Source organism: Nesoenas mayeri, assembly GCF_963082525.1.
Source record: "Nesoenas mayeri genome assembly, chromosome: 1".
Classification (NCBI taxonomy): domain Eukaryota; kingdom Metazoa; phylum Chordata; class Aves; order Columbiformes; family Columbidae; genus Nesoenas; species Nesoenas mayeri.
In genome coordinates, this window is record NC_137541.1 from 57,834,733 (window position 1) to 57,855,858 (window position 21,126).

Here is a 21,126-nt window from a genome sequence, read left to right on the forward strand (position 1 = left end):
CAGCTTGACTGACAAAAAGGTGACATCAGTTTCCACTGTATGGAACTACGAGCCATTAAAGGGTCTGTCTTGTGGTGGATGAGGGATTTCTTTTCTTTCTCCCCAAGGAAGACAGAGTGAAGCTCTTTGTTTTGTAATACCTTTTTTTTTACGTGAAAGAGGCTGATAGTACAGATAGGTTGCAGATAATTTTCTTTATCTTATCTCATATGCTTGTTCCCTTTTTCAAGTACAGTGTATCTTCTAACATCTGTGGTTATGAGAGAGTGAGTTAGCCAAGTCCATTTTGCAGCTTTCAATTTTTATATTGTTTTCCATCTTGTCCCTAGACAGGCAAAGAGGAGAATAAGTAACGGGAAATTTAGTCATATTTGACTTGCAGTTCTTAGCCTTTTGATTACAGAATTCATTGTGATGCAAGATGATAGATTCAAAACTCATAACAGCTTTTTACTGCTTCATAAAAGAAATGTTGCTCACACTTCATGAATTAGTAAAGATTAAGGGGATTAACTGATACCGTAACTTTTTGCCCTTTGCATGCTTTCCTGCAGTGGTTGCACAGCTGGCTTACTGCATTTTGATGGCCTCAGAATTCTTAATACTTACATGCCTTTCTCCCATTTTATTGATGAAATATGGTTTACTTCATCTAGACATTTTCAGTATTTGAGCTGATCCTTCTCTTTAGTATTTTTGAAGGAAAGCTTGCCCCCTAAACCTTGCTATAAAAATCACTGGGGAAAAAAAAAGGGGGGGGGGGGTAGGCAGTTCAGTAAGGCTCAGCTTAACAAAGGGGCACTTGTTTAAATTTAAATCTAGGTGAAGTTTTATCCATGTTAACTAACAAAGCAGCTCACAAAAGTTTTTCCAAGCTGCTGACAGGCACCTTGCTTTTAACCACAAGACACAGTCTGTTCAAGTCCTGCCGCTGTGCCTGCTTACAGATGCTGTCATTTTGGTCAAGCCAGACAACTCCTAGCTATTTTCAGCCTAAATCCATTTTGCATCCTGACCCTCCTGCACCTCACCTTTCAGGAGGTCTAAAGAAATTGACCTCATTAACAGGAACAATACAAAGGAGAGTTTGTAGGGTGCTAGCACTACGTTTTTCATAGTAACATAGGGGAAGGAGCAGACAACCAGGAAAGGGGGGATCTGCTAGCAGGTTCTTCTTTAGCCTGTAAGGATGTGAACCAGCTTTTCCTGTTGCTTAAAAAAATAGCTGTAAAATCTGGCTGCGGACAGCTTCTTGGTGAGGCCATGCTGCTCTGCACCAGGAATACGAAATTAATGAGCTTGGAAAGGGAGGGAGAATAAGCAGGAATGGTCATAACCCAGTCATTCACTGAGGAGGATACTTGTCTCAGAGTGGAAAGTTCCAGATTTGTTTCCGGAAACTGCTTTTACTTTTTGCATTTTCCTCCTCTGGTTCTTTCCAAAGAGAACAAGGTTTGGAGTGCTTTTTCTCACCAGCACTCTTTCAATATTCTCTTAGCCTGTACTGGGTGGATTTGGGAACAGGCAGGTTGTTCTGGGACGCTTTTTGAACTCCCATACAGATTTGCGTTTTCTTCTTTCCAGTGTTTGGCTTTTCCATATGTTTATTTCTGTGGCTAAAAGGAACTCTGAGCTCTTCTTTGCCTCTCACTTGGTGCAACCACTTGTAACTATTGTCACTAAACACATTTCCAAAGTTTCTCTGATTATATTTGCTATTGAGTCTAAAGAGAACAGGCTGAGTTGTATACACATATGTAAGTCCTCTCTGTTTTGCAAGCACAATACAGAATATTTCCTTAAAACTAGATGCCAGAAAGCCTAATAGTTCATGGACTTCTCTTCTGATCATCTCGCTTCCTATAGCAGAAAACAGCAGTCAGCACAAAAGTTGCATCCTAGGCCAACAGAGCTTATCTCAAAGCACCTGCATGAGAGGTTGGAGCGACGCTTTTTCACAGAGGCAGGTGACATGTGAGGCAATCTTCAGTTTCACCAGGGGAAACACCCTTCACCTTCCAGGAAGAGAACCAAAGAGACTTTTCACAACATTAGGACTAGTAGACTTTTGCACTCTTTTTGCTTTTTACCCATATAATGTCAACGTTATCCAGAGACCAAACTCCCAGTAATGAAGTCTGGGTCTCTCCCTATCTGTCTCACTAAATGCCACTTGGAACAAGCGCTTTTTTCCTTTGACAATAAAATCAATGAATGAAATATTAGACGCTTGAACCATATGATGTGCAGAATACATTATGGGAGTTGTTGTGTTTCAGTGGACAGCAAGTCTTGCCCTTTCTTCCCGTTATCATCAACATATCTACTTAATGAAACCTGCACCTTCTACTAGTCTCTCACCTCTTTGTTTTTAGACTTCAACTCTTTTGTAACACTTCAATGACTCTCTGGCTCAGGGCTGTGTAATGAAATGGTGCACTATCTGTGTACTACTGGGCTCACATTTTTCATCTGTTTGTCTCAATTAAAGCCAGACTTACACTAACTAAATAATTAAACAACAGAGAGAGAGAGAAGGAGCTTGGGCTGATTTTCATAACGCTTGTTTTTCTCCCTTTACTCAATTGAGACAGCCTTCATCCTCTTTGCTTTGACGTTCTCTTCAGAACAACAGGACTCAATCAGTGCTAAGCTAATAAACAGGAAAAAAAGTGAAATGACAGTGCTGAGGTGCACTTCAGTTCAACACCCTAAAACCTCCGGAACTACCCACAAAGACTGATGTGCAGAAGACTGAACGGTGTTTGTCCTCTTACTGCTTTTTCCAAGCATTACTGGAGTCTCCATCAGAAGTATTAACCACTTCACCGTCATGCTAGCAAAACATGTAATACATGTAGTACATAGCTGAAAACTGATAACATAAACAGTGCCTAACGCTTACTAGCAATTCATGAGACATGCGGTACTCTTCAACCTTGGAGCTCAAGGTACTGTGTGAGTGGCAGCTTCGTGATTTTATCTTTGTGCCAGTCTTGACTCTGTAGCATTGAACAGAGTTATTACATGCTGGCAAAACTGAGTCAATGCTGTATATGATTTCAAGTTGAGTTTATGAGTAGACACATTTTCAGCAAGAGAACATCTCATCCACTTTGCCCTGTAAATCCAGATGTCTCCAGGGTACAGGTTAAAAGACAGAGAAGGACATAGAGAAAGAATGGTTGTGTTCGAATTTAAGATCAATTCTCCGCACGTTTATTAGATTTTTGCAGTGCTCTGTCTCCTGCTGGCAAGATAACTTGCAACACTGTGTCAAGATAAAATTTTCCATTCTCTTCTGCAGGTTGTACTTTTCTTCTTATATGCACATCTGCTCTTTAGCCAGACTGCAGAATCATGCCCCACTGAGAGAGGATGAAGCTCAATGAAGAGGTGACCCATCTGTGATTGCACAACCAGTCAACATTACAATGAGAAACAGATCCCAAGACTCTTGAGCTCATCACTAAAGCATGAGGCTTCTGGTACAGCCACTGTTTTGTTGTATCAGACAGAAGCATCTCTTATTCTGTAGGCACAAGATGCAAAACAGCAGGTTGTTCTTTGGTATCAGAGCTCTATCGCATTTCCCAAATGGGACTAATGGTGCCTAGTCGTTAAATGTGAGCAAATGTTATCTGTGTCATCTTAGCATCTGAAACTCCTGATGTATAAATAATTCCTAGCTGTAGTGTTTGTGAGCTCTAACCTGTCCTGAAGCCCATAATCAAAAGGATAAGGTGAGCCGTTTACATAAACCTATTGTCAATATAGTCAGGGCCATTAATAGCATTGGCAAGAAGCGCTTGGCAGGTAGCAGCATCTTACAGCAATCGTGGTCTACTGAAGAGACAACTCCTGAATTTTCATCTTGAAAAATTTGCATGAGCTGGTGAAGCCACATAGCCAAAGGGAAATGCAGAGCTTGTTTATTTTTTAACAGAACTGAACCTAGCAAAGGGGAAAAATAATGTCAACATAGTTGGAATTCAACGCCACGTACAATAACTTGGCATCTTTTTTAACATCAAGTGGGTGATTACAGCCTTTTTCTACTCAATATGGCGCTTTTTTCTGGTTTGGGTTGGGTTTTTTGTCACCAAAAGCCAAATCCTTTTTGTTTTGTTCATCTTGGGGTTTTTTTCTGCCACCATTTTTATATTCTGAGACTTCCCTTATGCTCAAAGAAAGTACTTATGATACATACCGATTTCTTGCTTACAAACAATCCTGGTGTGTCCATCGATTTAGAAGATTTGTTCTTTTTAAATAAAAAGGTAGGGGGTTTAATATCTTGCTATTTATATGCGGTAACTGCCGAAAAGGATATGAAGTAGGAAGCTGTGCACAGTTTCTCTAAACAGTCTCCAGAATATTAGAAAGCTCTTACCCTCTGTCTCTAATTCATTGCTGATAAACAACAGTTTACTATTCCAACAACCTCAAACACCAATTACTGAAACCTGATGAAGTGTAGTGAAGCAGCAGTGTTATCTTCACTTTACAGAACAAAAGTGAGGAATGAGCATCCAGCCGCTAACCTCTGCTGCCCTGGTGTGCATCTGAGTTAACTTTGTTCAGTTCACGGAGGCAGCTTAAGGTTTACATCGCTACCGCTGAAAGCCAAGAGGAAAATGAAGAGACATGCCCAGGATCCCAAGTGATGTACTCATAGCAAATCCACAGCAGAGCAGACCACAGCAGTCAAGGATGGGATGAGAAAAGCTCAGCGATTGGTGGCCCCAGTAAGCTGAGAGCTGCTCGGAAAACCAGCTGAGTGGGAATTCCTAAATGCTGACTGGGTGTCAGGGGCACTTCAGGCACTAGGCTGCTTAATACAAGGGTGTCTCTCCTGGCACCTGTTCATGGATCACGCACCTCCCTGGTGACCTTGGAAATGTCACTCCATCACCGTGTGCCTCAGTTTCTCATGTTGTAAGGAGGTCTCACCTTTCCTTTGTACAGCACTACTAATGAAAGGCATTGCGTTAGAGTTAATTGCTGATTACACGTTACAGCATGCTGCTCAGCTCCCCCATACTGAGGTGTGTTTCACCGGTGAAGTTTGTGCCAGCCAAAATGTGCATACCAGGACCTTATCCCCCTTATAAAATTGATACAGTTGCGACAGGCAGAGTCCTAGTGCACAGACAGTTCTTTTCATGCTCTTCACACGTTCCTGCAAGACAGTTTTATTGCATTATCTTTGGCAGCAACAAAGAAAGCATTTTTTGTTCAGTGATCAGGTATTCCTGCATAGCACAGATTCAAATGCTTTTCATAGTTTGTATGTTCCTTAAACACTGAGCATAGTCCTTTAAAAGTTCCTTTTCTCTCAGACCAATGCCTGAATATTAGAACTAGTGGATTGGAACTCACTGTGTTCACTAGGCCATTTTGCTGCTTTCAGCACAACAAGTTTTCAATTTTGTAAGAGTGTGGGGGTTTTATATTGAATAAAATAGAAATTTAAAAGGAGACCATGATGAGCAAGAAGCAATATCGGGGCACACAATCTTTAAGCAGCCATTGGTGTGCCTAAAAAAAAAAATGAGGTGTAGTTAGAGCAAGGAGTACATAAGGAGTACATCTCGCTGACCTCCTGCAGCCTGCTTAGGAGAGAATACCTGTCACCCGAGAAAAGGTTCATGTCAAGTCTCCTCCTGCTGTTAATTAGATGTCAGTTCTGCTGCTGGGACATTTTGTGCTGTAGGCAGTGACATAAAACCAGAGGTGAGGATGGACAGGCTCAGCAGCACGTGAAGCTGGCATGGGCATCCCTTCTGGTCTAGCTTACAGTTTCACAACTGTTTCAGCGGTCAGGCTCCTTCTTCCACAGTCTCCATGGTAGAGCACTTTTCCGGCAACATGTCAGGCATATCCTTTCCTGCCATGCAGAAAACAAACACTTCTGTGCGTGTCCAGATCATAACATCTTCGACTTCTTAAGTTGCTGGCAACTCAGTAGCCCTGTTGTCACGGGCACACGAAGCCTTGCTATTGTCACAGAAAACCTCAAAAAGTATTGTTCCGAAGTGGAAGGTTTTTTCTACACTTACTCTCTTGTGCTCAGCTGCTGAGAATCCATTTCCCTGAAATTCTGTAGATAAAAGTGCTGCAAACATTAATGATAGATTCGCTCACTTTGCTGTAGTTTGCTGGACTCCTCACTGTCCTCTTCATTTTCCAACAAGCTCCTTGGAGGAGAGGAGAAAATGCATTAAAACCTAAGATATTCTCTTCTTTTGATTGATTTCATTCTTTCATCTTTCCTTATGAAGATGAATCACAGGTTTAGCTCTTTACTCCAACCTTTCTCCATTCAATTCTGTGTACTTCATCCTCTTGATCACCTTTTGTGTATGATTGTGCCTTTTGAATCCTCCCTCCTACCACCTATAAAACATTTGTCATGTTTCTTTCTGTACAGACTCTTGCTGAATTATTCTTCTCCTGTGGCCCAAGTTGCTGTAACTTCTTTTGGCCTGGCCACATCACCACCTCAGAGTACATCCAACCGTCAGCTTATACCATTGATTTAGATCCTTATTCCAGAATTGCTAGTCTTCCTTTATTCCTTTCACTAGCTCCTTTCCCCTTCACTGAGTCAACCTGTCCCATCTTGTCTTTCCCTGCCCTTGATGTACTGTATCTGCCTCTGCTTCACTTATCTACCCTCCTTCTTTGTCATGCTTCACTGCCTGTCTCCTTCCTTCCTCTCCTGGCACCAGTGTGCTTTCCAACATGATGCTTCCATGGATCCATCCTCTCCTCTCCTGAGACACTTCTGTGGTACCTCCAGTACCTGTGGTACCTTCAGCTACACGTTGGCCTCCTTGTCTTCCAAGTTGCTCCTTAATAACTGTCCATGCAGTTTCTCTCTGTAAGCAATTAGTCCACTAGGAAGAGCTAATTGCTCTTGGGAAACAGCAACGTATTTGATGCAAATGAGATGTCAAATTAAAACTTAAACATGTGTAGGAGGTCTTTTTCCCCAAAACTTTATTTTTCCACATATAAAATATAAGTTCTTCATGGTAGGGACTGCCTTTTCCTCTACCTGCCTATATACAGAAACACACATGCACATCAGTATGTATTTATACATTTATATATGTGTGTTTATAGGTATACGCAGGTGTATGTGTGCATGCACATATAATGCATATATCATTTATGTATATGCAAACCTGTGAAATAAATGCACAGTAGGGGCTGAAGTGTTCAACTCTATTGAACATAGTGTGTCCTGCACTGTACAGGCATGTAATAAAGTGTCATCCTGTGTTTCTAAGGACAGGGAGGCTTGTGGTACAGTGCACACACGAGATTCCGTGTGGATATTTTACACTGGATTAATCGTAAAATTTCTAAAAACTTTCTAGAGGGAAGTGCTGAGAATTTTTGTGCTAGAAATAGATTTTCAGAGGTAACTCAGAGCATTTGTTGCATGAGAAGACAGAGGGTTTTTTAGGAATGAGAGAGGACATGGCAGTAGAAGAGAGGAGTGAGTCTGGAAGGAGGAAGAAACATGAATTGATATAGACAGTGCCAGAATTGCACAGGGCATTAAGAGTGAGGATGAAAAGCTTGAATTTGACAGTGATGTGAAAAGGTGGATGAGAGATGTGGCAGGAGAAGTGAAAGATTTTAGAAGCCATGTATTTTGTATGAACTGGTGCAAGATCAGCGACTGGAAGGCCATAGAGAAGGGGTTAGTCACTCAGGGAAGGCTTAACATGAAGTGCAACACATTCAGCTGGTATCAATAAGCATAAGCACACTGATCATGCAGATTTACACCAACTAAAAGGACGTATGGCCTCACATATTTCAGAGAGGAGAGGTGTCTTATGCAGATATTTAAAAGATAAAGAGATCAGGAGAAGGGGAGAAGAGGGAAAGGACGTTAATGAAAGATTTTAACTCCAAGTGGTACGGAAAATAACCCAGCTTCATTGTACCACTATAGATTCTGCTAGTCCTGACTATGTTCATCGGACTCGGTACTGGCCAATTTAGAAATGTTCCAGCATTCAGAATATGTACATTTTCCCTCTTCTGTCACCTTTTTATTCTCTATTTCTGTGTCCTGTTTTGGGAGCAGAACACTACAGTTCTGATTCCTGCCAAGCTTGAATCTTAAATTCTTGCTGGGTTCTTCTCCTTTCAGCTTGCACTGAAGACATGCATTGCTCTGGCAGCACTTGGCTGTGGCTCCAGCATTCGTGTCTGTATTAAATTCCTAATGATCTAAACCATGGCTGTTAAAATAGCCCAAAGTAGCAAGTCAGAGTTCTGCTCTGTTCTTCTTTAACAACTTCCACAGTGTAGAAATTGCTTATTTCTTGTGTTTCTTAAGTCTGAAAAATACTTTGCACTTGCTTTTCACTTTGGAAGCCCATACCAAATACAACTAAAAGTTGAGAATGTGACAACCAGAGAGCTGTGCTGAAATGGATCTCTCCTGTGATACCCGCTCACTCTTTGGCCATGGGCGATCAAAAGGTGGCACCCCACCCCTTCCCACCACTCTAACGTGCCTTTTTGCTTTCCCTTTCTGGAAACAGCCTCATGTCTTGAGGACCACAGAAAGTGCAGTCCACCCAGAGTATTTGATGTGGGCCCATTGCTCCTGCTGTGATTGCAGTGGAGCCATGTGGAACTCTCTAAGGCAAAAAGAAAAAAGGGCTTCTACTGAAATATTGTAGCAAAATTCCTCAAGGCAAGAGCTGAGGTTAGGGTCCTTTGTACCAAAGACTCTAGAGAAGACAGGATTCTCTAAAACTGGGAAAAAATCAGGGAAGAATAGGAAAGTATTGTTCACAGACAGCAAGATTGTACTGGGGCACCAAATGAAACTGACACATACCAAACTCAACATAAGTAAAAGCTCATACTTCTTCAAATGTGTGACATGCCACAAGCCACTGGAAGCTGGAGGACCAGTGTTCAGAAGCACCACCATACAGCTGCCCTGTGGTGCTCCTTTGCTAAACAGCTGCTGCTCCCAGCTGCTGGAGACACAAAACTGGGCTGCACAGAGTAGCTGGTGTTGTTATCCCCATTTTTATTAAGGAAGAATCAAGAAAGAGGCTGTTATGTGACCTGTCCAGTGTCACCCAAGAGATCAGAATCAGAGCTAGGAGCTGAGATGAGTTTTGGAGTCCACTTCCATGCTTGAAGTAGAGAATCGTGCTTTCCCCTCCGTTAGTCACCAAAAATCTATGAAGTGAAAACAGAATCAAAGGCATTGAGTTGTCAGGCTCAGAAGTATCTGTTTTTTGCTTTTCCATGGAAACCTCTTCCCAGTGACAGCTAAGCTTTTGCAAGGAGAAAAGCACTTCTCATCATGCAAGAGCTGTCAGGGAGCTATATTGGGCAACAAGCTGTAGCTGTGCAGCTGCCTTCTGGAGGAGCGTCGACCCACAGCCAGGCAGCATACAGCCCCATTCCCGACAATCCAGCTGTAATTCTGCCTGCTCAATAATTTTTCACTGTGGTCATGCCAGAATCATAGCCTTGTTTTCTGTTGTCTGGCTGTTAGTGGTGATGTACGAATAAGTAAGAAAGACAGCTTGATTTTCACAAGCTAACTTTTGCCTGAAGTAACAGGGAGTGAGAGGAGCGCGCTTAATCATAACTGCAGGGCCAGAGCGGAAAACAATGACAGAGCTTTTGCTGCTGTTGATAGTATTTTATTTTAATAACTCTTAGGCAGAAGAAACAGTCAGCTCAGAATGGTGAACATTTCAAATTCATTATGGTCGCCACTGTGTTCTCATCTGCTGGAAGAATAACTCCCATAAGTCTTTTATCAGTGCCTTTAACAACAGGCCATGGTGGCAAGGAACTCTAGTCCCTCCCCTCAGAAAAGCTCAATTCAGGTTTCTGTATGATCAGAGGTGAAATTAAGCTGGTGAAAGTTTCCTCAGACCTGCATGTACCTTGTGGGGAAGAGCGGCCAAGGGAGAGGTCAGGACTGATTGATGGTCAAAGAGCTATGGGCAAGGAGAGCATTCATCATGCCTGCTCAATAGCATGCATTGCTGCGGCCCATGCTTTGTTTTAGAACTTCATAATGTATTTGAAGAAGTAAATAACTAAATGAAATAACTGGTAAGGCTCAGAGACACTGGACAGATATTCTCACAATGATTCATTAATATAAAAAAACCCAGTGAGTTTTGAGTGAAACATTTTTAGTTTTTCAATATTGGAAGGGCAAATCTTATTATTTTATTTTGATTGAACTTTTAGGTACATAGAATAATATGGTATATACTATGCATCTGTGTTGTTTCACATTGATATTATTGAAAATGAGGAGGGGTTGTACATTTAGATGTGGTTATTTTGATATCTTTATATCAAAATATTTGGGGATTTTCTTCCAGAGAATATTTCTGAATTTCTTTTTTTTTTTTAATAGTGATTCAGAATGAAAACATTTTTTGAAACCATCAGTATTTGCTATGCAGCTGAAGTTCTGTTTTCCTGATCACTTCTGCCCTAAGTCAAGATCATAGAGACAATGTAAAGGGACATAAAACTGTGTTCTTCTTTGGCAGAGACAACAGCACTATTGCAGGCTGGGGAAAACAGAAATATAACTAGAGAAGGTACAAAACAATCTTCATAAATTTCTCCAAGGTGGCTTGGAAGACAAGCCATTTTGTCTGTGTGGTAGGTTTTTAGACAGCAGCAAGAGTTACACAAGCCTGACAAGTCACACGCGTTACTCTAGGTCAGTACGTGGACGTGTGTGCATTGCAAAAGCCAACTAAAGTGTGTTAGCCAACACATTTTGCTTCGTATTTGTGACAAGGTAAAAAGACATGAACAGGCAGTTATTCCAGCTCAGTTGATAAACAGTAAGTCATATTATCTGATTCATGTATCTAAGCCTTAAAGCTTACATGGTGTTAATTTCTGCCTTCATCCATGTCATGTATCAAATGTCAAGGAATACTGGTGAGAGCAGGATTTGTTCAGGTACCTTCAAAAATAAAGGGGAAAAGAGGAAGGAAATAATACAGCTGCAATAAATATGTGCGAACATAATTTCCTGAGCCTTTTCAGTTTATCTTAGCATGAGAAATAATAACTGAGAAATAAGTATTTCAGGGATACATTGTTAGAACTGAGATTTTGGACTGGTAGATGGAAAAGGAAAACCATTAACAAGCAGCAAGGTCTGTTCATTTTTTATTATTCATCAGTTTGAAGGCTGTGGCTTGTTGGGAAATGCATGGGGCTAAAATAATGAAAGCAGATTGATGCTCCATGGTAAGGAAGTTCAGTATCTGCTTCTTGCAAATGAAATTCTAACATTTCTTTTGATGTTAGCAGTACCGGCCTGAGAAGTATCTGTGGACTGCTGAGTTGTGAAGTGCATTGTTAGAATATGGGCAGGGTCACTCTCTTCCTACCAGCTGCTTCAATCCATTCCAGCCCAGCTGCACCTGCATTTTTTATTGGTTTGTTTGTTTGGTTTTTTTGTTGGTTGGGTTTAGATTTTGGGTTTGTTTGTGGGGTTTTTTGTTTGTTTTTCTCATCCTTTACTAGACATGGTAGCTTCTTATTTTGATTTATTCTACCTCATTGATAAGGGAGTGCTTATAGACAACAGGCAGTCTTCTCAGCACAGAATCAACAAGTGTTTGTTGAAATTGTGCCCTTCTTCCTTTTTTGGCTAAGACTTATTTCAGCCAGTTGAGATCCCTTTCATATTTCATCACAGTATATGGCCTGTGGCACCTCATGTGCTGTCTAATGTGTTCCATGTGTCTCACAGGTTGAGAGATGCTACAGTTTATTAGTATAAACAAATCATCAGTTGCTTAGGATGCATCTAACTTGTGATTTCCTTCCTTTTGCATTGCACACTGTTAATATTACCATTTTTTAGTAGCACCAATGGGCTGATAAATGCGTGGTGGTCTTTCATATGATCCGTTCAGCTCTCCCACAGATTTTGCACATTCTTAAAAATGAGTTATAGAGTATATTGTGAAAAAAAATGTGAAATATATATAATGTATAATGGAAAAGGAGAGACATCATTAGAAATTTAGGTCTGGGGAGGACTGGCATGTTGTGATTAGGATAGAGTAGGATGATCCTGAACCGTGATGAGGAGTAGACTTGATAATCTCTCAAGGTTATTTCTAGATTGATTTCCGTTCACTCCTTGAATGCTTTTGTAATGTTCTGATTTGTTATATGCATTGGCCACTGTCTGCTGCTCACGCTCTTTGAAACAGCATTTGAGACACGTGGAGTTACTGTTGTTCGGCTGAGTTATAGATACCACAGGAGGGTATTGCAATCGCCTGACCTAGCCTAATGTCTTCCTTGCCAATTATGAAATTGAATTAATCACTTCTGTCTTTATGTCTTGCTTCTCAGCCCAGTCTTGTCTTAGGCCATGCTGATTTTTTAGTAGTACAGCCCTGGTCCTACATAAGCAACATATAATGATCATGTAATGCTTTCACAGCACTGCTGTGACCATACACCCAATTTTATGAGCATAGCTGGTGTTTGAAAATGTGCCTTTAGAGCACAATGCTTTCTCAGAAGGGTGCAAAATAATTTCCAGTCCCAATCTTAGCTCCCTCACTGAGCAGGTCCCTCTGTCAAAACGCCGTTCCCTTTCTTTAACTAGAACCAAATGCAGTTTTACCCTTCCCTACATCCACCATCACCGGAGCACCATTTCAATCACTTCTTTTATTTACATTTTATACAGCGCATTTCAGGATAGATAATTAAGCCCTTACCTATACAAACATTCACTTTTTAGTTGATTTTTAAGCAGTGCAAACCTTCTAGACACATTTGATTTAAAACACATTTTATTCTGGCTGAAGCCAGCTGCTAATCAATGTAAGCTAAACCAAAATAAGCCCATCTAAAACTGAAATCATAATTTCTATGCAGCATTCCACATAGGCTTACCTAAATAACTTTTAAATTACTCTCTTAAATTAAAACAGTGCAACATTCTTATGTAGATGAACTCTTAGAATCCAGTATTTTCCTCAGCAAAAGGGATTTCCTTTGTGACTGAGAAAAAAAGCCCTGAAACTAGTGGGGAGGGGGCATGGGAAGATAATAATTTGTTACACTGAGCCTTGTTCTTCAATTATATTATCTCCATCAGAGTATGAACAGATCTTCATATTAGATGATCAGTTTACCAACACTTATTTCTCACTAGGAGGATTCTCCATCATTGTATTCCAAAATCAAGCAGCATTCAGATTCGTCTGGGTGATATTTTTTTGTCAGCACAACAAAGGTTCCCACAGTGTGTAATTACTCAGAGTAGCCGGGGGAGAAGGAGAGAAACGAGCTGTGCTGAGCTGGCTGTGCCAGGATTGCTGTCTATTACCCAAGCAGGCGGCTTCCTAAGGTCTGAAAGGGAGGCAACATCCAAACTTCTGTCTTCTGTTTCCACTAACTCTCCCTCACCAGATTTCGTGTGTGTTTTCCACTCACTGACTGTCTTTTGTCTCATGATCTTTTCGCAATTTGCTCATTTCCAGGGCAGCAGGTTCTTGGCTTGGTGGAGAACCAGAGTGATTGGTATTTGGGCAACCTTTGGAAGAATCACCGTCCCTGGCCGGCTCTTGGAAGGGGCTATAACACAGGTAGGCCCCGAGTGTTTTCTTTGACTTAGTGTTTGTGTTGAGATGGAATCAGTCTCATCATATAGACAGTATGCGATGTGGCAACTTGCACCTCTCTTCCTAACCTACTGCAAAATTTGTCATTTAAAGCAGTAAAAATGATGCAGTGCGATGCATTTTGGAGTTTCTGGTGCTGTACTAGAGAATCCCTTCCTTCTCTAAATGTTCTCAAGGAGATGGTGTGGCATCCCTTGGGGAAGGACAGAGCTTTTCAGCAGTTTGACACGTCCTCAGCACATTTCCTGCAAGATTCTTCTCCATGATGTAGGCCCAGCAAGAGGGAAAGCATAGGAATTAAGGCTTATTTTCTGTAGAGAGGTAAATAGTGTCACAAAATGTCAGCCCAATAAAGATACAACTCCTGCAGGACAACAACGGTATCGTAATTGTCCTAATAAAATGCAAACTACTGGCCATCAATTTCTGCTGCTGTAACAAAGAAATAAAGGTGCTAGATCAGAGATTTTATTAGGTTACAAGAGACACGTCTTCCTGCTGATTTGTGTTTGGTATACGAGAAAACATACCAGGTGCATAAAGAACACACACACACATCTAAATCATTTCGATCCTTGGTTTCACATGCTGATGCTGTGAGTTAGGCTCCCCCTCTGTTTTTAATAAAAGGGCAGAACAGATGGGGAAGCCTCCATTTAGAAAAGATGCGTCCGTTTAACTAGCCCTGCACAATCAGGAAATTATTCACCATAACAGTGGGTTTGTTTCGTGGAAATACATTGGATTGAATTAAACAGAGTAGCTAGAAAAAGGATTGCACAGGTTGTGGTTGAGTCATCTGTGTTTCTATATTCCTTTGTATATACAGAGGAATAACGCCAGTTTTTTGTGAATTCGTATTTCTGTCTCTGCAAAACATCTCTGATCTGTGAAAATGTTTGAAATAATAGCCTAACAGAAAACAGATAGATACAGATACAGGATTTTGGCAAAAGAGGTTTGTTTCCTGGTTCCCCACTTGCCAGAGCAGAATTGTGTATATAAAGGCTTGGACTGCCTGCTGCCCCAGCCCCCCCACAAAAGCATGAGACAGAGGTAAGTTTAATGGATTTGTCCTGAAACCTGAAAGCTTGTGTTAGACACAGCTAAAGTTGTTGAAGTCAATTCTGTTCATTGTTACACCACAAAAAGTTATCTTTTCTTCTACAGCCTTTTATAGCTACTTTCTTTCTGCCACATTTTTGCTTTTTCCTTTCTGCCATTTTAATGCCGGCAGGGAGAAATGTGTCACAACCACAAAACATTAGAATAACCCAGAAATGTATGGTGGGTAGTATCTAAAATGCAATTATGTAAATAAAAGTGCTGCGAAGCTTTAATATTATAGTGTCTTAACTAGCTGTTCCAAATGTTTTATAGGGATATCAAATGTCAGTATATTGCAAAATTCTTCCACTGAAAGCAAAAATAATTGAATGGCTGCAGTCAGATACATTGCGTGTGTTAATTTTTGGTATGTGTTAATACATACCTACCAGGCCATGCATAATCCTGCCCGTGATTTTAGTTTGCTCACAATTTTTTTCCTCAGACAACTCACCTGTAGTTGTAAAAACTTTTTTTTAAGAAAGAAAACCAGAAGGTAGATGATGAATGGAAGATTGACAAATGATCGTAAGAAGCGGAATGATGTTTTTTCAAGTACATGGAACAAGAAGTCGCGAAGTGAAACTGTGCAACCTCTGAGAAGTAGCAAACAATCTTATTGCCAGAATCAGCATCATTTACTATAATTTTCTTAATTGAATTCATTGTTTGCCTCAGTAATTTAGCAGAGATTGGAGTTATAAGTCTCTCAAGGAAGATGAAATACCAAGTGAAACTGGAGCTTATTTGATGTGTTCAGTAAATTACAATAATTGACACCGAATGCAACACTGTGGCCAAGAAGGATTCAGAAAACTAAAAGGGTGGAGGGGGAACAGGAAAGGGAGGCAATAACTCTAAACACTCATGAAAGACAGTGGGCCAGAAAAGTCTCTGAAATGCAGGAGCTTAAAGTTGTTCTTAGGAACAGTAAAAGGGCCCCCAAAACCATGAAACTTGAATAAGCTATACAGAACTGGATCAGGGGAAGCTCTCAGACAGTCTTTGTTCTTGCTCTTGGGACAGTGTTTACTACAGTCCTAAGACACAATCCTAAGAAAAGGAATTTTTATGTGAGGCTCTTCAGCCAGACCCAGCCCTGGCAGATTTTATACAGAAGCATCCCTCAAAGTCAAAATTCTTCCACTGCTTCATCCTGATTTCTGAAGCAAATAATTTATCTTTCACTCCTACCTTTCTATGTCTGAGCCACTCTGAACAACATACAGGCTGAGGGAGTCCCAGAAGGCAAATACATTAAAGCCAAAGTTGTGTTTGTTCCTTCTCCACTAGCTCTTTAAATCCAGTAAGCATGTGTGTTCTCCTATTCCTGTGTGCCCAGCCAAATCTCCTGATAGCCAGTACAGATTTTCAGGGAAAGATTTAGGTTTTCATCTTTCTTCCTCATTTGCACAGGCAGATAATCCATGATAATATAAACCTAGAAAAAACAAACCAAATTCAAAAGTCAGTTCAGTGACAATTTAACTGGTGTTTAAAATATTCGTAGTAGAACCCTTATTTAAGATAACATTCCCTTCCTCAAGCCATTCTAAACACATTCCTTCTGTACCATAAAGGTACCCAGTTTTTTTCAGTACCGCTTTGGCCAAAACTCAGTAAGCTGCTTAATCAAATACTTTTTTTAATATATCATCCACTCCATTTTGCTTGCTAACACTGAGATTAACTCTTACAGATTCCTCAGATCAGTTAAAGCGCACTTTTCTCTCTGTATAATCTATATTGTCTTTCACTGCCTGAATTGTGCTTTTTTAAGTATTACCTGAGCTGCACTATGATTTTTCTCTTTACAGATTTTAAACTGACAGCTCCAGAATTACACTGTATGGTTTGATGTTCATTTCTGGAGTAACAGTCATCTTAGTCCTCAGAAAAATGCCTTGTCAAAGAAATTCTAAACATAAAAGCTTTTAGTACTTTGTCTGCCTTATGCTTTCCATCATGGTGGAGAATAGCTTTGAAAAGCAGTTTCTGGTGACTGTTATCATGATTTCAGGCCAATTCCTTGGCTGGTGTCAATCACCCCTGGCTTCTCTGGCTTTAGTGCAGCAGGGTTGACTTACATCAGCTGAGATGGACTCCACGCCTTTCAAGTGGAACTTTAGGATGGATCTGTGCGTGTCATTTGGGTGCCAGGAGGGCATTTGTATAAACTTTGGCTCAGGGGATTTCAGACTTCTGGACTTCAAAAACCCATCCTGAAGTTTTGAGGCACACATAAAATACACTGCTTCAGTGCGGCTACGAGATACTGTAAGGAGGTGTCTCAGCAGCCTGAGCTGAAGATTCATCCTCCCACACTGAGAGATGTCACATCACCAGATTTGTGGATTGAGAACAGAAGGGGATGGCTAGCACCCAACCATTACCAGGCTACGTGTGCTCCATGCATTATTACTCCCATGTTTGCAATGACAGAAAGAATGCTAGAATGAATCTCTTTCATTTGGTGTTTCCCTGAAGAAAAGGACCTATGGAAGATGGATTGGAAGTGGGAAGCATATGTTCTGTCATTTTTGCATAATATTTAACAATCATGAATAATAAGGGCTAGCATAGGGCAGACTGTTTATATGAAATTACACTGGATCACAGCTTGTGCTTCTTCATGATGATATTGTGCATCTTCAGTGTGGAAAACAGATTATTAGTAAAGCAGTGCAAAACGAGAGAGTGGGGGGTCATTGAACTGCCTGTGGTCCTGCTCTGGAAACATGATAACCAGTTTCACCTTAGCTTCACAAATTTCTGCTCGTGACATTATGATAATGGATCTGATATTAAGATGAGCTGAGCACTTTTAATTTAATCAGACATTTCTGTTTTTCACAAATCCTCACAATTAATGCTTTAAATAGTTATTCTTGCCTAATTCTGGATAGATTTGTTACCAAAATGCCTTTTTTTTCCCCCTGAAAGTGTCAGAGTTCGATGACACCCATCTGAGTATAGCACTAATTCACAAACTGTGTTCCATAGAGCCTGACTAAAACTAGTGCTTTTCTTCATGATGTAAATAAAAGACTATAGTGGTTGCCTGAGAGAGGAGACTTTTCCTGTTTGTCTCAGTGAATGAATAAGTCAGAGAACTCATGGTTTATAGAACCTTTAAATGCCCATCATCAGGGCCTGACTCAGTTTAGCCATGCTGTTTCTAAAAGCCATTGCAGTATTCCTGCCTCCTACGTAAAACATTAGTCACATTTGGTACTGGAACTGGTATCATTAGGTTTGGTTGTAAGTACAGGAACCTTTACAAACAGATGAAAAGTACATTTTAATGAAAAAAAAAAAAAATGAAAGCCAACACCAATGTCAAAGCAAAAAGTAACACTTTCGTCACCTACTCAGATTCACGCTATACCAGCTTTTTGGAATAGATTACTCCTTCTTTAAGGTATTGTGAGCTCATTCAGCAGATACTGTTATCAGTGCAAACCATACGGCTATGTACGTGCTTTTTAACACACAAAGATGTATTTGAAGTACAGGTATCACACACATTGTACAGGTAGTAGTTTAGGAAGGGCCAACACTTTCTTGCTTTGAGACACAACAGGATATCTCAGTCTGTCTATGTAGATGGTGGGACGGTAAAATGATAATGCTTTTCATGACCAGATCCCTATCTCTGTTGGTTATCATCAGTAGCTTGAACTTAAAAATAAGCTATCTTAAAGCTGACTAGCTTCAAAGAGTATCTTCCTTTCCAGTCTTTCTCATGCAGTTCCTAAAGCATGTGATGTACTGAGAACTTGTTTACAGCGCGGTTGACATTTCTGAAATGTGGGTCAATATGTATTTGATTTTGAAAATGGTGCCTCTAGTTTGAGAGGCCTGTCTGCATAATAATGGCATTGCTACAACTGGATTAGGCTACTGTTCATTGCATTCTCTGGGATACATCCTCTGCTCTTTGGCAATTGAATCTATCAGTCCCTGCAATAACTCTTTGTTTAAAAAAACACACCTGACTTTCTTTGAAACACTGAAAACCTTCATCTCCTAAGAACCCTGCGGTAAAAAACAATGGCATTCAGGCAGCCTGTACCAGAGTCTAGTTTCCATTGTATTGGCATATATAAAAAGGATGTCTTTTTAGTTGATTAAATTGCCCTAGTTTGGGTTTTTTTACTGGTCTGACCTGAGTTCACAATGTTGATCTCCATGTAATGTACCTAAATAGGACATATATATGTACTATTCCAATCTTACGATTTAAAGAATCGTTCTGAAGTGTGGTATTTTTAGCTTGATCAAGACAGTTCTTTATGTGAACATACATAGCTTGATGAGAAATCGTATTGTCCAGCACTCTGAAATGCCCTCTCTTTATTGTAGAGGGACCATCATTAGCGAGTTAAATTTAGATGAAAGACTTGCACATAAAAGCTTAGTAGAGGCATCCAGGTGTCTCAACTGAGAACAAAACCTTCTGTTATATGGCAGGAGAACCCCAGACAAATGCATAGTAGTAGTAAAACCAGTACTTTTTCTTCTAAAGTGCAAGTTCACTTTCCAGATTCTCATTGTGCTTGTAAATGTGATTGTGTAAAGGCAGTTCTTTTTTTGTAGATACAGAAACAGAGGTTTTAGCCATAGTCCCAAAGCAAAGAAAGAGGCATCACAGTTGGGCTCCATCTTTGGACTCTAACAGGTAGCCAGTTGCCTGAAACAGAAAGCAGCAAAGTAAGATGTCTTTCTATACCCTTGTGTCAAAGCTGTCACCTCTAAGAGAGTGCCAACGAAAAACAGCTGAATTTGGACATAGTCAAATCACTCTCCTAGGTGCTATTTGCTGCAGGACTCTCTATGCTCTGATCATTTTAGTATAAGGCAAACTAGGTTCAGGACAAACCTTTTCCCTTTAAAACAATATCAAGACTTTGTACTGCCTGAGTTGGAGGTATTTTGAGAAAGAAGAACCTGCAAAATTGCATGGACACTGAGATGTCAGAAGTAGAAGCAGCTCAATTCTTTCCTTTCCCCATTGTCTTTCTTCTGTCTCTATGTTCAGCTACATTCTGCCTTTAATTGTTCCTGCTGTAGCTCCTCAACCCTCCCTCCTCCACCTGTCTGTATTGAACTGAGCTGAGAGGAGGACAGGAGCACTGCAGTACCATATATATACAGATAGTTCCTACGGTTTTGTTCTCAGGGCCTTAGCAGAGATAGTGAACAGAGAAGCTTTCCCAAATAGGATCATGGAATTATAGGCAATTTAAGTCAGAAAGGATCTCCAGACGTCTTCTAGTCCTCTTCCCACTGAAAGCCAACTCAAGTTGCTCAGGGCCTTTTCCAGTTGAGGTTTTAATATCACCAAGGTTACCTCTCAAGGCAGCCTGTTCCTATATTTGGCTACTGTCTCGGTGAGAAAAGCAAAAATAACAGTAAAAATTTCCTGATTTGTAATTAGAGTTCCTTTGCTGCAATTTGTGTCAGTTACCTCTCATTCTGTCTCTGTGCATCTCTTTGAAGAGTTTGGATCCATTAAGTATCTGTAGACAGCAGAAAGAGATCCCCTTAGTCTGCTCTTCTCCAGGCTGAACAACTCCATTTCTCTCAGCTTCTCATACATGTTCTCCAGGCCTCTGACCATTTTGGTTGCTCTGTGCTGGATTTGCTCCAGCATATCATTGTCTTTATTTAACTGAGACATCCAAAACTGTACTTGAGATGTGATCTTACAAGTGCTGAGTGAAGACTGGTAATCACTTCCCTTGACCTAAGGTGCTAATACAGCCCCAGATGTGGTTGGTCTTCTTTGCCGCAAGGTCACACTGCTGGCTTATGTTCAACTTGCTGTCCACAGAACCCCCTAGGACTTTTCCTGAAAAGCTCGTTTTTATCTATTGACTGTACTGTCCATTCAGGAATAGTCCCACATAGGACTTTTCATTGAATGTTGTAAGTATTCTCTTAACCCACTTGTCAAGCCTGTCGAGGTCCCTCTGAATAGCAGCTCTATCCCCAGGGATACTGGTCAGAGCCCCCAGTTTGATGTCACGTGTGACATTGCTGAAGTTGATGCTCATCTCTAGCTTATCTCTAGCTCATTAATCAGAATGTTAAACAGTATCAGTCCCAGTATCAACTCTTGTGGAATACCACATGTAACTGGATGCCATCTGAATATTTTATTCCTGAACACAACCCTTTGAGCTTGGCAGGCCAACTTACTTTCCATGCACCTTGCAGTCCACCCATGCAAACTATATCTCAGTTTGGCTATGAGGATGCTAAACAGCTAGCTCCATACACATTTTGGACACATTTTCTCCTTAAGAAAATATGTCCC

General features: G+C 40.6%; 1 protein-coding gene across 3 annotated transcripts in view; it reads left to right on the forward strand.

Annotated features, from left to right (window-relative positions):
• LARGE1 (LARGE xylosyl- and glucuronyltransferase 1) overlaps positions 1–21,126 on the forward strand; it is a gene marked incomplete at both ends in the record, with an annotated part of 199,152 nt that overhangs the window by 122,840 nt on the left and 55,186 nt on the right. For all 3 annotated transcript variants that reach the window (XM_080359314.1, XM_080359315.1, XM_080359316.1), the window contains one exon: positions 13,557–13,661. In XM_080359314.1, coding sequence (XP_080215440.1) covers positions 13,557–13,661 — 105 coding nt within the window. The remainder of the gene's footprint in view (positions 1–13,556; positions 13,662–21,126) is intronic.